Raw genomic sequence first — 19,306 nt, forward strand, 5'->3', positions numbered from 1 at the left:
GCAGCATATTTTCTTTTGATAAAGTCAATAGTTCACAGAATCACAGAATCACAGAATCACAGAATGACCCGGGTTGGAAGGGACCTCAAGGATCATGTAGTTCCAACCCCCCTGCCTAGCAGGGCCACTAAACATACACATTTACTAGATCAGGTTGCCCAGGGCCCTGTCCAACCTGGTCTTGAACACCTCCAAGGACGGGGCATCCACAACCTCACTGGGCAGCCTGTTCCAGGACCTAACCACCCTTCTAGTAAAGAACTTTCCCCTAACATCCAACCTAAATCTTCCCTCCTTCAAGTTAAAACCATTTCCCCTAGTCCTGCTATTATCAGCCCTTTTGAAGAGTTTACTCCCCTCCTGGGAGTAAGTTCCCTTCAGGTATTGAAAGGCTGCAATGAGGTCACCTCGCAACCTTCTCTTCTCCAGGCTGAACAAACCCAACTCCCTCAGCCTGTCCTCATAGGGGAGGTGCTCCAGCCCCCTGATCATCTTTGTGGCCCTCCTCTGGACCCTTTCCAAAATCTCCATATCTTTTTTGTACTGAGGGCTCCACACCTGGACACAGTACTCCAGATGGGGCCTCACAAGAGCAGAGTAGAGAGGGACGATCACCTCCCTATCCCTGCTGCCCACCCCTCTCCTGATGGAGCCCAGGATCCCATTTGCTTTCCGGGTTGCCAGAGCGCACTGCTGGCTCATGTTAAGTTTCTCATCTGTCAGGACCCCTAGGTCTTTTTCAGCTGAGCTGCTCTCAAGGACAACTCCTCCCAGCCTGTACAGGTGCCTGGGGTTCTTCCGGCCCAAGTGCAAAACCTTGCACTTTGCCGTGTTGAACCTCATTAGGTTCACCCGAGCCCAGCTTTCCAGCCTGTCAAGGTCCCTCTGAATGGCTTTGTTCTTTGAATCTGGTGAGTCTCCTCATAAACTAAACTTTTCCTGAAAAGTTAGAAGTAATTTCAAAGCTATTTAGTAGTGTAGATGTCATGGTTTTAGACAGTAGATTATGAGGACTGGTTAAACAAATGAAGTAGAATGCCCACGTGTCATTAATTAGGCTTGGCATTTAAGTCTTTCCTGTCGTATCACAGTAAATGTTCTCAGTGTCATCAGAAAGATAGTTTATAATGTAGCAGGTCTGCCTTCGGTCTAGGTTTGTGCTCCTTGAACCTCTTGAGGGATGACTGTGAAGAGAAACATAATGAGATTTAGGAAAGCTTTAGACCTGCATTGTGAATTTCGGTGTCACATATCCTGAAGCTGGAGAAAGATTTACTTGTGAGGAGGAGGAGGAAATGAGACCAGAACGAATTCTAGGAACCTGTAGCTGGAAGATGCTAAAGAACATACTTCTCTGGATTTGTCTTCTTATGAACAACATTTTGTGAATATTTGTGAAAACAGATAAAATTAAATTTTAATTATGTGCTTGAAAGAACTTTGTGTCAAGCATTTGGAGGACAGACTTAATGAGGTGTCTAACTGGCATCTGAAAATTTAAAACCATCACAGCTCAGAATTTAAATGTAGTATCAGATGGTTTTGTGATCTGTTAATTTCTTTGGAAATCTAGAATTTCATTGTCGCCGTTGCTTGCTTTATTTTGTCAATTAATTGTATGTATGTACTTGCCATGTGAAATAACGGGTTGTGAAGAATTGGCTGTATTTTGCATCCCATTATTTGAAGTGCTTCTGAATTGTTAAGCAGATACACCATGTTATGCACCCTAGAATCTTATTCACTAGAGACTAATTCTCCAGTGTGTCCTTTGATAAGCTCTTTCCACAGAAGCCACTGGATGTTTTCAAAATCAGCATAGTGGTCAGTTGCAAACTATTTACTGTAATGTATTAGAAAAAGGAAAGAAGTTGATGTTTGTGTGAAGCAATCCTGTTTCATATTGTCTTTTTTTCCCTTTGCAGGTGAAGAATCTGTGTTTTGCTCATCTGGCTTTCTACAGGAAAAGCAACGTGAGTCTGAAGTTAATTTCTTTTTTCTTTATATTCAGTGCTGTGCAACAGCTAGAGATAGTGTGTTGATCAGCGCAAGTGTTACCATGCTCTCCTCAAAAGTGACTTTGAGAAGAAGTATGAAAGAGCAAAGGCTGTGTTTGCTTAGTTTATTTATTGTTACTGAGGTTTATGAAGATGTACCCCAGAAGTGCCTGTAAGAGCTAGTACATTAAATAGTGCATTATGCTGTATTAGACTGTATGCTCTGTTTAACCTGGTTTATTCCATTTAATTTTTTTTTATTTTATTTTTTTATTTTTTTTTATTGTTTTAGCAAGAAGGGCAAAACAGCGCAGTAATGTAGTATGTAGCTAGTTGAAGCAGGAAATGAGGGCATTTTGAGCACTGTGAAGCATTACTGTAAAATGCTAAATGGAGTTCCCACAGGGAAAACACATGACCAGATTTTTTTGTTATTGTTTTTTCTCCTTTGCATTAAGCTTGTTCTTATGCTAATCCTGCAGATCCAGAAATTCAGTGATAGATTACCTGCCTAACCCTGTAATACAGCTGTTCTCTAGAGTCCACCTGCGTAGCTAAAAAAAGGGCATAGAGAAATGTGATAATATATGATATAGAAGAAGCACATGCTAAGGTACAAATTTGAACTGAGCTTTTATGTCTTAGCTGGCAGATCATTGTTTAATTCTTTCATTAGTTTGTCCTAAAGTGGGTTACCTTTAGGAGTATAGTAATATGTTCTAGATTAAATTTGTCATATGCAGTGCTTTCACTTTTCTTTTTGTACTCTGTGGAGTCCTATGTGCAAGGTAGTATTGTGATTCAATGGTTTTATTTCTCGATCTTTGCTGGTGTGTTTTTTTGTTGTTGTTGTTTTGGTGTTTTTTTTTTCTTTGTTTAAATTGTTGCTGCTATAACTTCAAGTCTGTTTCTTCACAGCAAAAGTGTTTTGCAGTGGGAGTGGAAGGTGTTAAGTTTTGTGCTAAGTGAGTTAATTTCAGTCTCAGACTATCTCCCAAAAAGAATACTTATGTCTGTAGAGGCAAGATTATTTGAACTTTTAGAGGAAGGTCTTTGGATCCTAGCAGGATAATTGATTGTGACCTTACAACCTGGCATGCTGGCTGGGTCAAGAAAGCATTTAGAAAAAGACGAGGACTTTTCATTCCTACTTCTAGCCCACAGGAAACCAGGGAATGTCATTGGGACACATTCACTCAGTAGCATGAAGAATTCATTCTACTCAGTAATATGAGCCAGAACTGTGTAGGATGGCCCAGCAGCTGTAATGTACCTAGATCTAGGTTTTCAATAGTTATGTTCCCAGAAAAAACACAATAGAAAGGCTGGGTTTTCCCAGGTTCCCAGTATATTTGAGGACTTGTTTGCTTTTGAAAACTGGAATGTAAGAATGGCAATGGGAACTAGCCACTACGACTGCCTGCCCACTGTTGATTAGTTTTTTTTTTTGGGAAGCCTGTATAAGAGCTGACTGTCCTGAAGGATCGGGTTGAAACCAAAATCAGGTTGTTCTCCTGTTCCAGTGTCTTCTTGTGCCAGATTTTGAGAAGCTGTGGAGTCTTTCTAGCTGGTAAATTTGCAAGTTTAATAATTACTTCTTAATTTTTTTCTTTTCTTATTTCATCCTGACCTTTCCTGACAATATTACTGGGTGTTAGAATGTAATCTGTTACAGCCTACTGTTTTTCTTACTGAAGGATTTGAATACAATTTTTTTCCCCTACTGTAATTCACATAATGGCACAATTAGCATAATTTGGTCTAATGACAATATGAATCGAGTCTACTGGAAAAATCTGTAAAATATTGGTAACATGAACAGAGAGGTTTGGTCCAGCCATGCTTTATTAGTATTTTACCTCATTAAAGCCCTTCCAATAAATAATAAGATATGTAATCTCTGATCAGTTTGTTTTGTTGCCTAATGAGATTTCAATGTTTTTCTGTAGTATGTCTTGATGTGTGTTCCTGTCTTGGACAGAGCTTTAGCTGTTGAGTAGTCTTATTCATTATATTTTCCTCATTATAGAGGAGATCCCCAGTTACTTGATTGTCTGGTATTTAACCTAAACAGTAGAGCTGAACCTAGGCCCCAAATCTGGTTATCTTCCAAACTGTACAATTAGCAAACCTGAAATGTGAAATAAAGGCATGTATTGATCCCCTGACACACACACACACACGCTTCTTTGAAAGAAGCCCAGTATATCACAATCCCTGGAATTTTACATCCAGTTATCTATGATGTGGGGTTTTTTTTGTTTTGTTTTGTTTTTTTGTTTGTTTGTGTTTGTTTTTTTTTGCATGTGACACCAGGAGCAAACTATCATTCAATCTTGGTATCAAGTGCATTAAGGAAAAAGCAAACCACTCTCTCTGCTTTCTAAAGATGTATTTTTAGAATAGGATTTTCAAAGGAACAGGGTATAAATAATTCCAGAAAGCATTTTGCCTAGTGTGTTGTGCTGAAGAGAAAGGTAGCAGTGAAGATTTCTGAGTATTTGATGACTCCTGGATTTCTTAAGTACTCTCTTGAGGATAAATATAGAGAGAGCTTTAAACTAGATAGGAAGGGGGAAGGGGATAAAGCCAGGCCTGCTAGAGATCAGCCTGGGGAAGTAGTACTGGGATTAGGAGAGAGGCGTACAAACTCTTCAGGAGGGATATGCAAGGAAGGAGGGATGGTGGTGTGGCTCTCTATGTTAGGGAATGCTTTCATGCTACTGAGATTGTGACTGGGGACAATAAGGTTGAATCCCTATGGGTAAAGATCAGAGGAAGGGCTGACAAGGCAGACATCCTGGTGGGCGTCTGTTATAGACCACCAAACCAGGATGAAGAGACAGATGAGGTATTCTATAAGCAGCTGGCACAAGCTGCACGGTCGCCAGCCCTTGTCCTCATGGGGGACTTCAACTTCCCTGACATATGCTGGGAGTACAGCACAGCGCAGAAGAAGCAGTCTAGGAGGTTTCTGGAGTGCATAGAGGACAGTTTCCTGATGCAGCAGGTGAGAGAGCCCACAAGAGGAGCTGCCCCGCTGGACCTGCTGTTTGCAAGCAGGGAAGGTCTGGTGGGAGATGTGAAGGTTGGGGGCTGTCTTGGACAGAGTGACCATGAAATGGTAGATTTCTCGATTCTTGGTGGAGCCTGGAGGGGGAATAGCAAAACTGCTACCTTGGACTTCTGGAGGGTGGACTTTGAATTGTTCAAGAGACTAGTAGGGGGAGTCCCCTGGCATTCAGTCTTAGCGAGTAAAGGGGTCCAAGATGGCTGGTTGCTCTTCAAGAAGGAAGTCTTAAGGGAGCGGGAGCAGGTGGTCCCTCTAAGCTGTAAAATGAGCCAGGAGGAAGAAGACTGGCGTAGATGAATAAGGAGCTATTCTTGAGGCTCTGGGAGAAAAAGGGAATCTACCACCTGTGGAAGGAGGGATGAGCAATTCAGAATGAATACAAACAAGCTGTTAAGACGTATAGAGGTGTTATGGTTTTGTAATTTGGTTGGTGTTGGTATTCCACATCAGAACACCATGCGGAATAATGGGAGTTAAGGGGACAAGTTTTTTCTGTGGACTGCCTTAAATGGGCATGTGGGGAGCGGCACCGCAGGGGAAGTGGGGAAGGGGACGGGATTGCTGGCCCGGCTCCCTGCGAGGAGTCAACGTGGTCGGAGCTTCCCGCCTTCCACAGCTCCATTGGTGAGATTGGGGACTTGGTATTCTCTTTGTTGAAACTCTCTTGTTGTTGTTTAGCGTTATTAGGTTATTAAACTGCCATTCATTCTCAGATCACTTTTTTTTTCTCCTTTATTATTTTTAGACCCAATTGCAATCTCCATTCCCTTTCCCTCTCCCGAAGTGCACGTGGTCAGGCCCCGTGCCGCACCGTGCTGCTAGAGAAGGGAGGCACTTTTGTTCCTGCCCCCCTGTATTTGTTCCCACTGTCACAGAGTGATCTCTAGAGGGAATTCCGTGACAAGAGGGGAGATAAGAAAGGCAAAAGCCCAGCTTGAATTTAACCTGGCTGCTGGGGTGAAAAGGAACAAGAAACTCTTTTATAAATTGATTAACAGTAAGAGGAGGACAAAGGAGAATATTCATTCTTTGCTGGATGAGGCTGGGAGTGTGACCACTGAGGATAAGGAAAAGGCGGAGGTTCTGAATGCCTTCTTTACTTCTGTCTTTAAAAGTCAGACCAGTTATCCTCAGGGTACCCCTCACTCTGACCTGGTAGTCTCGGCTGGGGAGCAGACTAACTCCCCTGTGATTCTGGAAGAAACAGTCAGAGACTTACTACTCTAGCTGGACTGCCACAAGTCCATGGGGCTGGATGATATCCACCCCAGAGTGCTGAGGGAACTGGCAGAGGTGACAGCCGAGCTGCTTTCCATCATCTATCAGCACTCCTTGTTTACTGGTGAGGACCCAGAAGGCTGGAGGCTTGCTAATGTGACTCCCATTTACAAGAAAGGTTGTAAGGAGGATCTGGGGAACTACAGGCCTGTTAGCCTGACCTCAGTGCCAGGGAAGGTTATGGAGCAGATTGTCTTGAGGGAGATCATGCAGCATGTGTGGGATGACTGGGGGATTAGGCCTAGCCAGCATGGGTTTATGAAGGGCAGGTCCTGTTTGACCAACCTGATCTCCTTGTATGATCTAGTGACCCGTCTGGTGGGTGAGAGAAAGGCTGTTGATGTGGTCTACCTAGGCTTCAGCAAAGCCTTTAACACTGTCTCCCACAGTATTCTCCTGCAGAAGCTGGCAGCCCGTGGCTTGGACTGGTACCCTCTTGGCTGGGTAAGGAGCTGGCTGGAGGGCCGGGCTCAGAGAGTGGTGGTGAATGGAGCTCAATCCAGCTGGCAACCGGTCACGAGTGATGTTTCCCAGGGGTCGGTGCTGGGGCCTGTCCTCTTCAATATCTTTATTGATGACCTGGATAAGGGCATTGAGTGCACCCTCAGTAAGTTCACAGATGACACCAAATTGGCTGGGAGTGTGGGGTCTGCCTGGGGGTAGCGAGGCCCTGCAGAGGAATCTGGATAGGCTGGAGAGTTGGGCTGAAGCCAATGGGATGAGGTTCAACAAGACCAAATGCCAGGTCCTGCACTTTGGCTACAACAGCCCCGGGTGACGCTACAGGCTTGGGGCAGAGTGGCTGGAAGACTGCGTAGAGGAAACGGACCTGTGGGTATTGATTGATGCTGAGCTGACAGTGTGCCCGAGTGGCCCACATTGAGGCCCTGGAACGCGTTCAGAGGAGATGGGAGGATTCTCATTTATTTGGGATGTCAACACTGTCTATATAGAAGGGTTAACCTCTCAAAGAACTAACCCTCTAACTTCAGTTGAAGTAATTGCCCTTTAGCGAAATATTGCAATATTTAATTACTGTGTAAATTCCACTGACATATAGGAATAAAAAGGTATAATCTTTAGACAACCTAGCACTTCTAGTTTGTAATTGTTTACTTCTAAACAACAACAACAGAGAAACAACACTGTAGTTTTACCATGCCATAGTTCTCATAATGAACTTTTTTTTTAGACTCTCTTCCTTCTCATTACCTCATAGTAGTTGTGTTTAGACAAGGTAATACTCTTCATCTTTTCAGCCTGTTCCAGAAAGGCACAGATGACAAACAGCGCAGATGCTGGTACAGTATACCTTTGCATAAGGACTTGAATTTTGTTACAAATGTTGCTGTTAGGAATAGCGGACTCTGTATAACACAGAACTGCAAAGAAACTTTGTCTATGGTTCTGATTGTCCACAGAATATGAATCTTTCTGTCTTGAAACTATAACTGTATGTTAACTCCACAGATGTCTGTGAAAGGTGTTTGTGAAGTACCCAAGTATTTATACAGTCGGTTATGTCTCACTTCCTTTCAGGTGAATTATATCATGACTCTTTAAGAAAACAAAGGTTACCTGCACAAGGCAGTATTGAAATACATGAAGACAACGAGGTGAGTGTTTCTCAAAACAGACTGTGCCGATTTTCTGGGTTCAGAAATGTGGAAATACTGTCATATTGCATTATGGAATTGTAAGCCTCTTTGATGGCTTAGTGTTTCTTCTTGTTCAGTAAGTGCCCATGAAATCACAGAAAATCAAAACAAGTTTTTAAAATATTGCATAATGAATTTGGGTGGAAATATGACCCTATCTCTCTCGAAAAATAGTTACATCTGCATAGTGCTTCAATGCAAACACATATTTTGAGAAGGTTCAGCAGCAGTCATGAAATTTATAGTAACATAATAATTACTTTAGAAGATGCAAAGAATCTAAAGTAGTTCTAGTCCTTCCAGTTAACCAAAGAAAACAGGAAACAGATGCCTCCTTTTCTGTTTTCGAGGAATCCCAGTCCTAGAGCTCCCTGGAAATTATGTTAGTCTTTCACTTCAGATGCTCTTTGAATTAGTCCTTGAATAGAATAGAATTGCTCAGGTTGGAAAAGACTCGCAGGATCATCAAGTCCAACCACAACCTAACCATACTACCCTAACTCTAACAACCCCCGCCCCTAAATTCTGTCCCTGAGCACCACAGCCAAATCGTTCTTAAACACATCTGGGGATGGTGACTCAACCACCCCCCTGGGGAGCCTATTCCAGTGCTTAACAACCCTTTCTGTAAAGAAGTTTTTCCCGATATCCAACCTTAACTTAAACTTTTCATCTTAAACTAAACTTTTCATCTACCAGGACCCCCAGACCCTTCTCTACAGGTTTAATTCAAATGCATAGGCTAATATTATTTGCAAGCTGAATTTAGACATCATAATTCCAAAGTCATAGGTAGCTGCTTCACAGTGAGTAGCAGGGGCTGGTCTCTCCTCACTGGTGACAGGTGACAGGATGAGGGGAAATGGCCTCAAGTTGCACCAGAATAAGTTTAGTCCTTGAGCCTCTTTCCTTAGACATGCCTGGGCTATTCCTTAAAGGCACATTATTTTTATTCCTTTTAATTCCTTCTGTGAAGGATACCTGTTAAATGCAGTTATGCTGAGACACTTCTTGTACAGTGACTTGATCAATACTACCTACCTGAATTTTTCTGTTTTGAAGCTTTTGGTTACATCAACCTTTCAGCAGCATTACTTATTTACAAACTGGCATTGGCTTTGGAAAAAGCCAAAAAAAACCTCTTTTTAAAGCTTTTTAAAGGGAATTAAGTTATTCTGTGAATAACTGGATTGGGAATAAATGGAGACAGAATTTGTATATTAGAGCAGGGAAAGATGGAGCCTTAAAAACATTCATTCTGTGTACATGCATATCCAAAACTTAGAAGGCAGAAAACATGCCTTCAGGAGATGAATGTGAGACTTAAAATGAGTAACGTTATTGGAGACTAAAAACTGCAGGCTAAACAAAGGTAATGGTTGTGTGGAACAATTTATAGTTCTCTCTTTCAACCATTTCTGTGTCACTGTTCTACATACTGAATGACATCTTTTTTCCTTGTCTATGTCAGTGTTTCCACCCCAACATGTGCCTCCCCCTCCCTTCACCTGCTGTGCATCCTCCTAAACTACAGGCTGAAGTGTATGTTTTTGCAATTATTCTTTGTTAGTTTTTCCCTTCTGATCTCTGGCTTTTCGATACTGATAAACATTGATCAGATCACCTCTCAGCCTTCTCGATTCTTGGCTGAACAGCCCCAGAGCTCCCAGTCTTTTCTGGTAAGAAAGGTGCTCCAGGCCCCAACCTTCTTTGCTGCCCTGTGCTGGTCTCTCACTAGCACTTCCATATCTTCATGTCTGTCTTGAGCTGGAGAGCCCAGAACTGTCATCATAATATTGGTCAGTTTCTTCACAAAAACATAATACCATGCTGGAGTTGAATTCCTGAGGGATATATATGTATATACACACACACACACACACATATGTATGTATGTATGTATGTATGTATATGTATATATACGCACACACATACACACACACACTATATGTGTGTGTGTATATACATATATACACACGTACACTATATATATCCCTCAGGAATATATATATATAGTATATATATATATATTCAAACATGCCACAATTTATATATATATATATATGAATTATATATATATTTTTTAGAAGGCGCTGTGTAAACACATGAGTCTAACCAATTTTTGCCTTAAATATCTTGCAGTTTAGATAAACTGGTAAAGGAATGAAAAAGAGAAGAGACATCATTTGAGTATGGCAGATAAAGATGCAGACATATCTAATTAGATTATGATCAGATTGTGGTAGAATATAAAATAAATTAATTTAAAAGACCTTGCTGGACATAAATGGATTTTATTTCACAGTATAATGTCTTGTTATATTTCAAATGCTTTCTCAGTACATCACCTAATTTTCCCGATCTTTTAATGTATTAGTAAGTCATTGTTTGAGTGAATATGACTCATAGAGTCTATAGAAGGGGAAAATAAAAGTGCACCTGTGAAACGTGCAAAAGCTTGTTCCAGTTTCAAGTAGATAACATCTTGTTTTTTCTGCAGACCACATCACTTCACCTTCCATGGTAGATTGTTGTCTTTGTATGCATGCATTCACGTTCTCATAAACTTAATTATGAGATTTATGGCTGTCATCTCCAGTACAATATTTACTCTTTCAGTAAATGTCTGGGTAAGTTAACCCCACTTTTTCAGTTTAATATTTTGTCAATTTCAGGAGGCTACTGTTGTCAAAACTCTATCACCTTTTTTTTGCTCAATGCTTTTATTGACAGAAATAAAAATAACCAGAAATGTTCTCATTTGTTTTTCTTCTCAGATCCCATGATTATTTGAGATAAACTTCTCCAAAATTGTAGCATCCCAGTTCACAATACCTAGACACCTACTTAGGCTGTCTGTGAATGTTTGATGTCTTCTCCAGTGTGAATATGTTTCCAATAGCTTTTGATGTGTACAAAACTGTTGAAAATTTTTGTTAGTCTAATGCCTAAATCTGAGCTGTAAGGGTTTTATGGCAGAGCTTAGTCTGCTCCAGCTGATCGAGACATACTTGAATTAAACAACATCCCCCATCCTTTCCCAAAGGCAGGTAACACAAATGATTGCAGTGGGAATGAGGAAAAAAAGAAATCAGTGCTTGTGAACATTTACACTGAATATACCAACACTTTTTGTAAAAAGGCTTCCTTCTTTCTTATTTCCTGTTTTTCTCATAGGAAGTAGTTCAACACCAGAAATGCAAAACTCGTGTGCTAATTCTGATCCTACATGGAGGGAACATCTTAGACACTGGGGGAGAGGATCATAGTAGCAAGCTGGCAGACATCAACACCTTCAGTTCTGTCTTTGAGAAGGTGACCCAAGCCCATTTCCCTGCTGCTTTGGGCCACATCTTAATCAGGCTTGTTCCCTGCCCAGCAATCTGTTCAGCAGCCTTCTCTCTTGTTTCCAGGTAAGCAGATTTTGCTTTATATTATTTGGCTATGCAGCATGGTTTTGAAAGGCTTTTTATGACATGTTGTTCCCAATAGGAGCTACTTTCTGAAGTCTTACAGTTTTGTGGTGTTCATTTGTTGCCATTAAGAAGGCAGTATACTCTTGAATGAGTTACAGAGGATGCATCTGTAAGAAAAGATAGCCTTTGGCTATCGAAGGCTTCAGTTCACAATACATCTAGGATTTGGTTATGTCTGAGAGCAGTATCCACATGCTTCTAAAGTTCTGGCAGCTTGAGGCCATGCCTGTTGCCCTGGGGAGCCCACCACCCTCTAGTGCAGAACCTTTTACCAACCCCTGCCTGACAGAACTCCATTCTTTCTCTTGGGCCCTGTTGTTGTCCCCAGAGGTCAGTGCCTGCCTCTCCACTCTCCTATGAGGAGCTGCAGGCTGCTATGAGGGCCCCCCTCAGCCTCCTCTTCTCTGGGCTGAAGAAACCAAAGAGGTTGTTCATCAGATCATATTCTTGGTAGCAAGTCAGCTCTATTGTTAATAGCTGTTTTGTAGTATGCTGTGGTAATATTTCAATACAAAACAAGTCAGTATGAAATTCTGAATGTACTTTCAGAGAAAGGATAATTAGCAGCTGCATATAGAGACCTGCTTAGTTTGGTATTTACTGTGCTTGGAGCAAGAACATTACTTTTAATTGTACGTCAGTAATGTGTTTTGAAGACCCTCTACGTGCTTGTATGAAAGGTGCTGGTATGTTGAAAAACTGTTATTGCTGTTAATTTTAACAGTTGTTACATGTATGCTAGTAAAAATTTCAGATATGCACTTGTTACGACAATGCTGTGAGAATTAAAAAATGACATGTAGCAGCAGCTCCGGGAGAGGTATGATTTTTTAGGTATAATCTTGACATGGACTTCAGGGAATAAGGGTAGTATTCCTTAGACTGCAGTACATTTCTTGCATGTTCTCAAAAGAGGAAACTGGTCTATCAGTGCCTCGCTTCTTAATTTTGTTGAAGAGATGTAAGGTTAAAATGGTACAAGGAGATTTTCTTTCAGTCATTAACCAAAAGCCTAGCACAAAGCCTGAGGAAGAAATAGAAATATTTATGCTGTCTTTGAATTGTATCTCTAGCCTAGGATACATGAGGAAAACTTAAGGGATGTGGGAATAAGAGAGTACCACGGTTAAGATGTTTCTCTTTGTCAGGTTGTTAACACCATGGGACAGCAGCTGATCTTAGCCTGCATGTTTAAAGGCTGTTACATTTATAAGGTTTATGATGAAAGGAGAGTCATAGCAGCAATAGAGTAACCAGCTTAATTTTACTTCTTTTCCCCATTGTAAGAAATTTTCCATGCATCATTACCTGCACACTAAACACTTGAAAGCCTTATTTCCTGAGCAGGTTTTCCTCTGAGTGATGTTATAACTGTCTTCTGCCTTCTCACACTGGTAATCAATAATATTTTATCAGTTTGGGTAGCAATAGCTCTGATTGTGCTGTGATTCTGGTACTAGTACAAGCAGTATTTTAGCTGAGCTTATACAGAATATTCTGTAACATCAAGAGTAAAATATTAAAAATCTCTTCACTGTTTTTATTTATTTCTGTGATTTTTAGTGAAGTGAATTTAAAATACCAAATTGAATTTTCCAATGGGCTATTTGCCTGTGCCCACTTTTTTAGTCCTGAAATTCACTCCTTAAATGAGAGAACCTTTTCAAGGTAACATTTATTTCCTTAGTAACATTTTCCTTTATATAAATATTTTAAACAGATGTGTACTAACCTTTTCTGCCTGAGAAAGGAGAAGGAAATATGCTCTTGGGCCTGATTCAGCTCTTCTGCAAGTGTAAACCAAGAGCTATTCTGTGGTGATGGGGAAGAAAGATTCAGATTGCTTGATTTATTCTTTTCCTAAGCAGAGAGAAACTTCTATTGTTTTTTGTGGTTTTTTTTTTCCTGAGATTTCCTTCAAGTGATGGTCTCATTCTGGCCTTTGTTGCAGTATAACACCTGAGGTTATGTTTGAATTTATTGTGGAACAGAGAACCTCACAGGAGAGGAGTTTTTTAAAAACACATTTGGGACCTTAAGATGTGGGAACAGTGATGCCTGCTATCTAGGTGACAGCAGTGAAATTGGAGGAATTAGGGCATACGTTAAAGTTCTGAAATACCAGCTGGACTCAAAGCTGTGACAGGCTGTAAAGGTGGCTAATATAAAGATGTTGACCAAGATGGTAATAAATAGTCAAAGGTTATTAGTAAAGAAAACTCACCAATGTCAATGCCTTGACCGGATAGCTGAGGCAGTCTCCACTGGGGAGCGATCTCCAAGAGATGCTGCCTCAGTGGTGGTCAGCCCTTAAATGAGGTCTCAGAAGAGGTGGAGTCGAAGTCCACCCCTTCCGGGAGCACAGCTAGATTACTTTCACCTGTGCTCCTGCAGCTGACCCAACACTTGCCTCAGCTGATTAATCAGAGGTTCAAGCTGTGATTTCCCATACACTCCACCCCTTCACAGTGTGAACCAATGATTGGGTGAGTTTTCCCTATTTCAGAGACCCAACGTGACACTGATACAATTTTCCCGTCGCCATAAATGTTGATATAATTTGAGTGATGATTTGATGGGTGTTCAAAATCTTCCCTGGGCCAGTGCTTGATAGATGTTACTGGAGACAAGCCATCTTAAGGTGCAAGACTATCTGCATTTCATCAGTCCAAACGAATCGTCCTGCAATGGTCCTAGAGGCTTAGAGTTTTAGGGAGAGTAATACAAATGTTTCAAGGGTACTAGGAGGGGAAGGTCCACCCTCCAAGGCAAGATACAGGCCGTATTCTTATCTTGGGTCAATACTTCTGCTTGTACCGGATTATGCCCCGGCTGCCGATACCATACCCTCTGGCCAGATATCTGTGGCTGTATAACTATATCTGGCACCAGAGGAGGAGTCTTAATTTGCCATAAGGACATGATAGGTGTCCCTTTAGCAATGAAGATCGGAGTATTGACCACAATGTGAGTAGGCCATGTACCTATCACAGAGGGGGTTACTGAACCTTCCACCTCCAATAATCTCCCCCAAGGTGCAAGTAGGCCACACCACTTGAGTCCTACCTGTACCTTCCAGGGCCAATTTATCTTATGGATTCCTGGTTCTAGATTCTCAGGGGCAGGGAGCAGAAGATTATTTTCATTACCAACCTGCGGTTTTACCTGATTATCAGTACCCGTAATTTGGATCCTAAGAGGGGAGGCCCATATAGTCTGCATCATTTTTAGGGTACTGGGTCTGCCATCTCGAGGTCTTTCATTCAGGTCCCGCAGGGTTTTGTATAGTCTTTTTGTCCACTCCTGCAGGGTCTGGGAGTCTGTCTTCAGGGCAGTCTTGAGGATACCATTGTAACATTCAATAATGCCTGCCCCTGTTGGATTATATGGTAGGTGGAATCACCATTCAATGTTGTTTTCTTCTGCCCAGCGCTGTATCATTGCAAATGAGTCCCTTGGTCACTCTTGATAACTTGAGGTGTCCCATAGGTAGACATCAATTTAGTAAGTGCCTTGATGATATACGCCTGATTTGCTTTTGGCACTGGATAGGCTTGCAGCAGTCCACATACGGTGTTGACGCAGGTCAGGGCATATCTCACCCCCTCAGATCGAGGGAGGGCCCCAATGTAATCATCCTGCCATCTTTGAAGAGGACTGTATCCTCTAGCAATGTGCGATGTTGTTTCAGGCAACAGTATTGGTCTCATCTTTGAGCAAGCGTTGCAATCCTGACATGCTTGGACGATATCAGATAGTTGTACAGGCAGCCCCCATGCTTTAGTGGCTGCCCACATTATCTTTTGTCCAGCATGTCGTAGTTTCTGATGTAACCAATGGGCAATATTTTCGGATTGTGAGTTCTCAATCCATTGGATTCAGGCCAGTGTGTCAGCTTCATCGTTTCCTGGTGACTGCAGGGGTTGATGACCAGAGACATGGTAGACACGTACTGTCCTGCGTTTGACTGCATTCCATATGTCTAACCACATGTCTTTACCCCAAATCGGTCGAGTGTGGATAGTCCATTCCTGAGTAGCCCACTGTGTAATCCAAGGAGTGAACCCCCAATACACAGCCCAACTACCTTTACAGATGTTCAGGACACTGTCACCAGGTTCTTATTTATAACCATCCACACAGCTCTCAATTCTGCCCATTGGCTGCTCTGACCATCCCCCTCATCAAACCAGATTGTCTCAGTAGAGGGATGGTATGCTATCGCTCACCACTTACTCAGGTTGCCTTTGCTCGATCCATCCGTATACCAGGCATCTTCAGGAATAGGATGTCTTCATTCATGAACAAGACTCTTCTCTGGTGGAGCAACCACTTTTCTTTTGGTTTTTGGTTCTTTTGGTGCACCACTGTGATATGTCACTGGCCCTAGGATTTTCTGTAGTTCTTCAAGTGGAGATGAAGACAGACTACTTCTCTGGCTCAGATAGGTGACCCATCGTGCTACCATTTGTGCTTGGGCCACCCCTGTCTTAGGAAGGTGGGTCAAATCCCTTACCCACCCCTGGTCTGGTAATGTAGCTTTTACTATGACTTTTGCCGTCTGTGTTATTGGCTCTACTGCTTGCAACGCTGAATAGGCAGCCAATAACTGTTTCTCAATCATGCTATATCTTCACTCTGCTCCATGCCAAACCTGAGACCAGAATCCAGTGGGGGTTCGAACAGAACTCTGGCATTGCCACAGGCCCCAGCCAAAACCATCCTGGGTAACATGAACATCTAATTCGGCTGGGAGGGTAGGATCAAATATACCCAGTGCCTGAGCTTGTTTAACTGCCAGTTTTGCCTGTTGAAAAGCATCCTGTTCTACCTTCCCCCAATCCCATGATTGACCCCTTCTTAGTGAGTCTGTACAGTGGCCTCAATAGCTGCACCAAATGAGGTATAAAGGAGCGCCAATACTCCAATATACCTAGGAATTCTTGCAGCTGCTTAGATGTCATAGGGACTGGAAATGCCTGAACCTTATCTACTACCGCACTGGGTAGTACTTTGGTTTTCCCCGACCAAACTACTCCCAGGAATTTCACAGATAACCCTGGAACTTACACCTTCTGTGGGTTTATAGCCCACCCTCTTTTCTGCAGGTAAGTTGTCAACAAATCTGCTGCTTGTCCTACCGCCTCTAATGAGTCAGATGTTAACAGGAGGTCGTCAATATAATGATATAAATTGACATTATCTGGCTTTTCCCAATTAGCCAGGTCATGCGCCACTAAATTATGACAATAGGTGGGAGAATGCACATACCCTTGCAGTAGGACCTGGAAAGTCCACTGCCTGCCCTCCCATGTAAATGCAAACTGGTCTTGTGATTCTTCATTGACTGGAATACTGAAGAACACATTTGCTAAATCCAGGACACAGTGGTATGTTTTAATTTCTCTGCTTAGTGTGTCCATTAGGGAGGCAATATTGGGTACGGCCGCATGAATGGGCGGCGTGACCTTATTCAATTCTCTAATAATCTACTGTCATTCTCCATGTTCCATCCGGCTTTCATACTGGCCATATTGGGGAGTTGTATGGGCTATGTGCAGGCCTTATAATACCCACTCTCTCTAACTCCTGCACCGTTTTTGTTATTTCGTCCTGCCCACCCAGGAGTCTATATTGTTTTACATTAGTAATCCGGCCTGGCTTTGGCAGAGAAATAGGCTCATGTTTTGCATGGCCTCTCAGTATTGTTTGTATTGCTTGGATACTAATGCATCTCTGTCAGAGCCGGAACTCCCCCACCGTTGTGTGGAGAGCCAGGCCCCACAAGATGTCAGTCCCCAATATATACTCTGGAATTGGGGCAATGGATACCTTATACTCCCATGGTGGGAGGCGCCCAACTCCCAGTTTTACCCAGGTCTGGGTGACTAGAATGGTCTGTTTTTTTAGGATCTTGTTAATCATTCATTGTAATATAACTAATTTGGGTATTTGGTGAAAAAAACGATGGATTTTTCCCCGTTAATAAACTGAGCTCGCTTTCTAGCTTTTCAATTAGAGCCTTTAATAATTGATTTTCATGCTCAATATCATTTGATCTCATTTCGGCCTGATTTAAAGCGGTTAGTAAGGGCCAGGCTACTATAGACACAGCCATTTGTCTTTCTCTAGTAGTATGTCCTTATGTAATCCTTGAAAATATTCAGTTAAACAAAATGGGGACATGTTGTCCACCACCCATAAGGGACCCCATTGTTCAATAATGGAAAAATGGGGACCCCATGAATCCTGGGATTTGCCCAGGAAGGATTTTTCCTAAAGGAGTGGCCTTCTCCCTCTTGAACCAGCTAAACATATTCCACAAGAAAGACATCTCTTTTCCTGTGTCCACAGGCTCCTGGCTGGCTCGCCAAATATAAAGGTGGCTAATATGAAGATGTTAACCAAGATGGTAATAAATAGTCAAAGGTTATTAGTAAAGAAAACTCACCAATGTCAATGCCATGACCAGATAGCTGAGGCAGTCTCCACTAGGGAGCAGTCTCCAAGAGACACTGCCTCAGTGGTGGCCAGCCCTTAAATGAGGTCTCAGAGGAGGTGGAGTCGAAGTCCACCCCTCCCGGGAGCACAGCTAGATTACTATCACCTGTGCTCCCGCAGATGACCCAACACTTGCCTCAGCTAATTAATCAGAGGTTCAAGCTGTGATTTCCCATACACAGGCATATAGTAAGAAGGGGTGACTAAGTGTTCCAGACTGCTGGAAGCTGTGACAGTGTTCACATTGAGGGGGAATACACTGAAACAGCCAGGAAAGAAGGATGAGTGTGTGTCCAAGTAGCTACCCTTCAAAGAAGGTGAACCAGCAGAAGAAAGAAATTTGATGCATCAAAAGGTGTTTGAAGGATCCCCCTTCGAATGGGACATTTATGAAGCCAGATCAGGAGCCCCAGAGGGCTGGTAGAGTGGAAGAAAGGAAGTGTGTGCTGGCAGTCCAAATGAACAGATTCCCTCCTGCTTTTTCTTTGTTTTTTGATTCCCTCTTGTTGCATTATACTATACTCAGCCAAACTGAAAATAGCTAAGCTGAATGTTTGAATGTCCAGTGGAATCATTCCTAGTGCTGACGTATGATTGGTATTATCTTTATATGTTCTTGCACAGAGCTGCTTCTGTGGTTTATCTGTTTGGAGCTGACAAAAAGAGAGGTGGTTCCGTCTCAAATTGCTGTAGCTTCACTCAACAGCTTTTACATTCAAAACTCCAAGAAGCAGTTGTGGAACATAAAATTGTGGTAAACATCCTGCTTAGCAAACTGTGGAGGAGGAAGTGTGTTTTTAATTATTGAAATATTTTATCAAGTGTGAGCCAGATTAAGCAGCAGCACAAGATTTCTTGTTTGATTCAAGTGTATACTCAGTTTTCTGAATGTGCCAGCATAGTGCATGCCAAAGTAGAGCAACTCTTTGCTTTGACACAGGTTTTGTGATATGCTATGCCTGTGTGCTGAGTGTCTGAGTTCAGACAAATTCCACTGGAACTTTTAATCTGAACACATGTAGGTAGTTTTCCTCCCTATCTTGCAAGTAGTGGCTTAAAAGAAAGGGATTTTTCAAGGAGAAATCACTCCCAACTAGTAAATGTTTCAGGCTGTTTAATCTGGTCTGCTCCCATCTACTTCCATCACTTTAGGTTTCATCATAGTATCATAGTCTCGTGCGGGTTGGAAGGGACCTTAGAGATCATTGAGTCCAACCCTCTGGATTTGAGCCCCCTGTGTAGCAGAGCGGGGCTTCTACCACTTGCGCCACAGGGGATTCGAACCTGGGCCCTGGTGTTGCAAAGTGGCGTCCTTAACCACTG

At 42.3% G+C, this 19,306-nt stretch overlaps 2 protein-coding genes across 9 annotated transcripts in view; both read left to right on the forward strand.

Moving 5' to 3' along the window:
• Positions 1 to 19,306, forward strand: part of PITPNM3 (PITPNM family member 3) — a 64,383-nt gene that overhangs the window by 16,951 nt on the left and 28,126 nt on the right. For 7 of the 8 annotated variants that reach the window (XM_015881115.2, XM_015881118.2, XM_015881117.2 and 4 more), the window contains 3 exons: positions 1,926 to 1,973; positions 7,888 to 7,964; positions 11,184 to 11,419. In XM_015881115.2, the coding sequence (XP_015736601.1) occupies positions 1,926 to 1,973; positions 7,888 to 7,964; positions 11,184 to 11,419 (361 nt within the window). Of the gene's footprint in view, positions 1 to 1,922; positions 1,974 to 7,887; positions 7,965 to 10,506; positions 10,637 to 11,183; positions 11,420 to 19,306 lie in introns of those variants that run through there. The other variant, XM_015881119.2, reaches the window with a different exon arrangement.
• Positions 1,987 to 5,557, forward strand: LOC116654245. Its single transcript, XM_032448407.1, has one exon. The coding sequence runs from the start codon at positions 4,663 to 4,665 to the stop codon at positions 5,365 to 5,367; it is 705 nt and encodes a 234-aa protein (XP_032304298.1). The 5' UTR covers positions 1,987 to 4,662; the 3' UTR covers positions 5,368 to 5,557.

The sequence above is a fragment of the Coturnix japonica genome, chromosome 19 (assembly GCF_001577835.2).
Source record: "Coturnix japonica isolate 7356 chromosome 19, Coturnix japonica 2.1, whole genome shotgun sequence".
Taxonomy (NCBI): domain Eukaryota; kingdom Metazoa; phylum Chordata; class Aves; order Galliformes; family Phasianidae; genus Coturnix; species Coturnix japonica.

Bases quoted from the DNA above. Each gene is read 5' to 3' on its own strand.
- LOC116654245 (XM_032448407.1), top strand. From the start codon at position 4,663: ATGCAAGGAAGGAGGGATGGTGGTGTGGCTCTCTATGTTAGGGAATGC.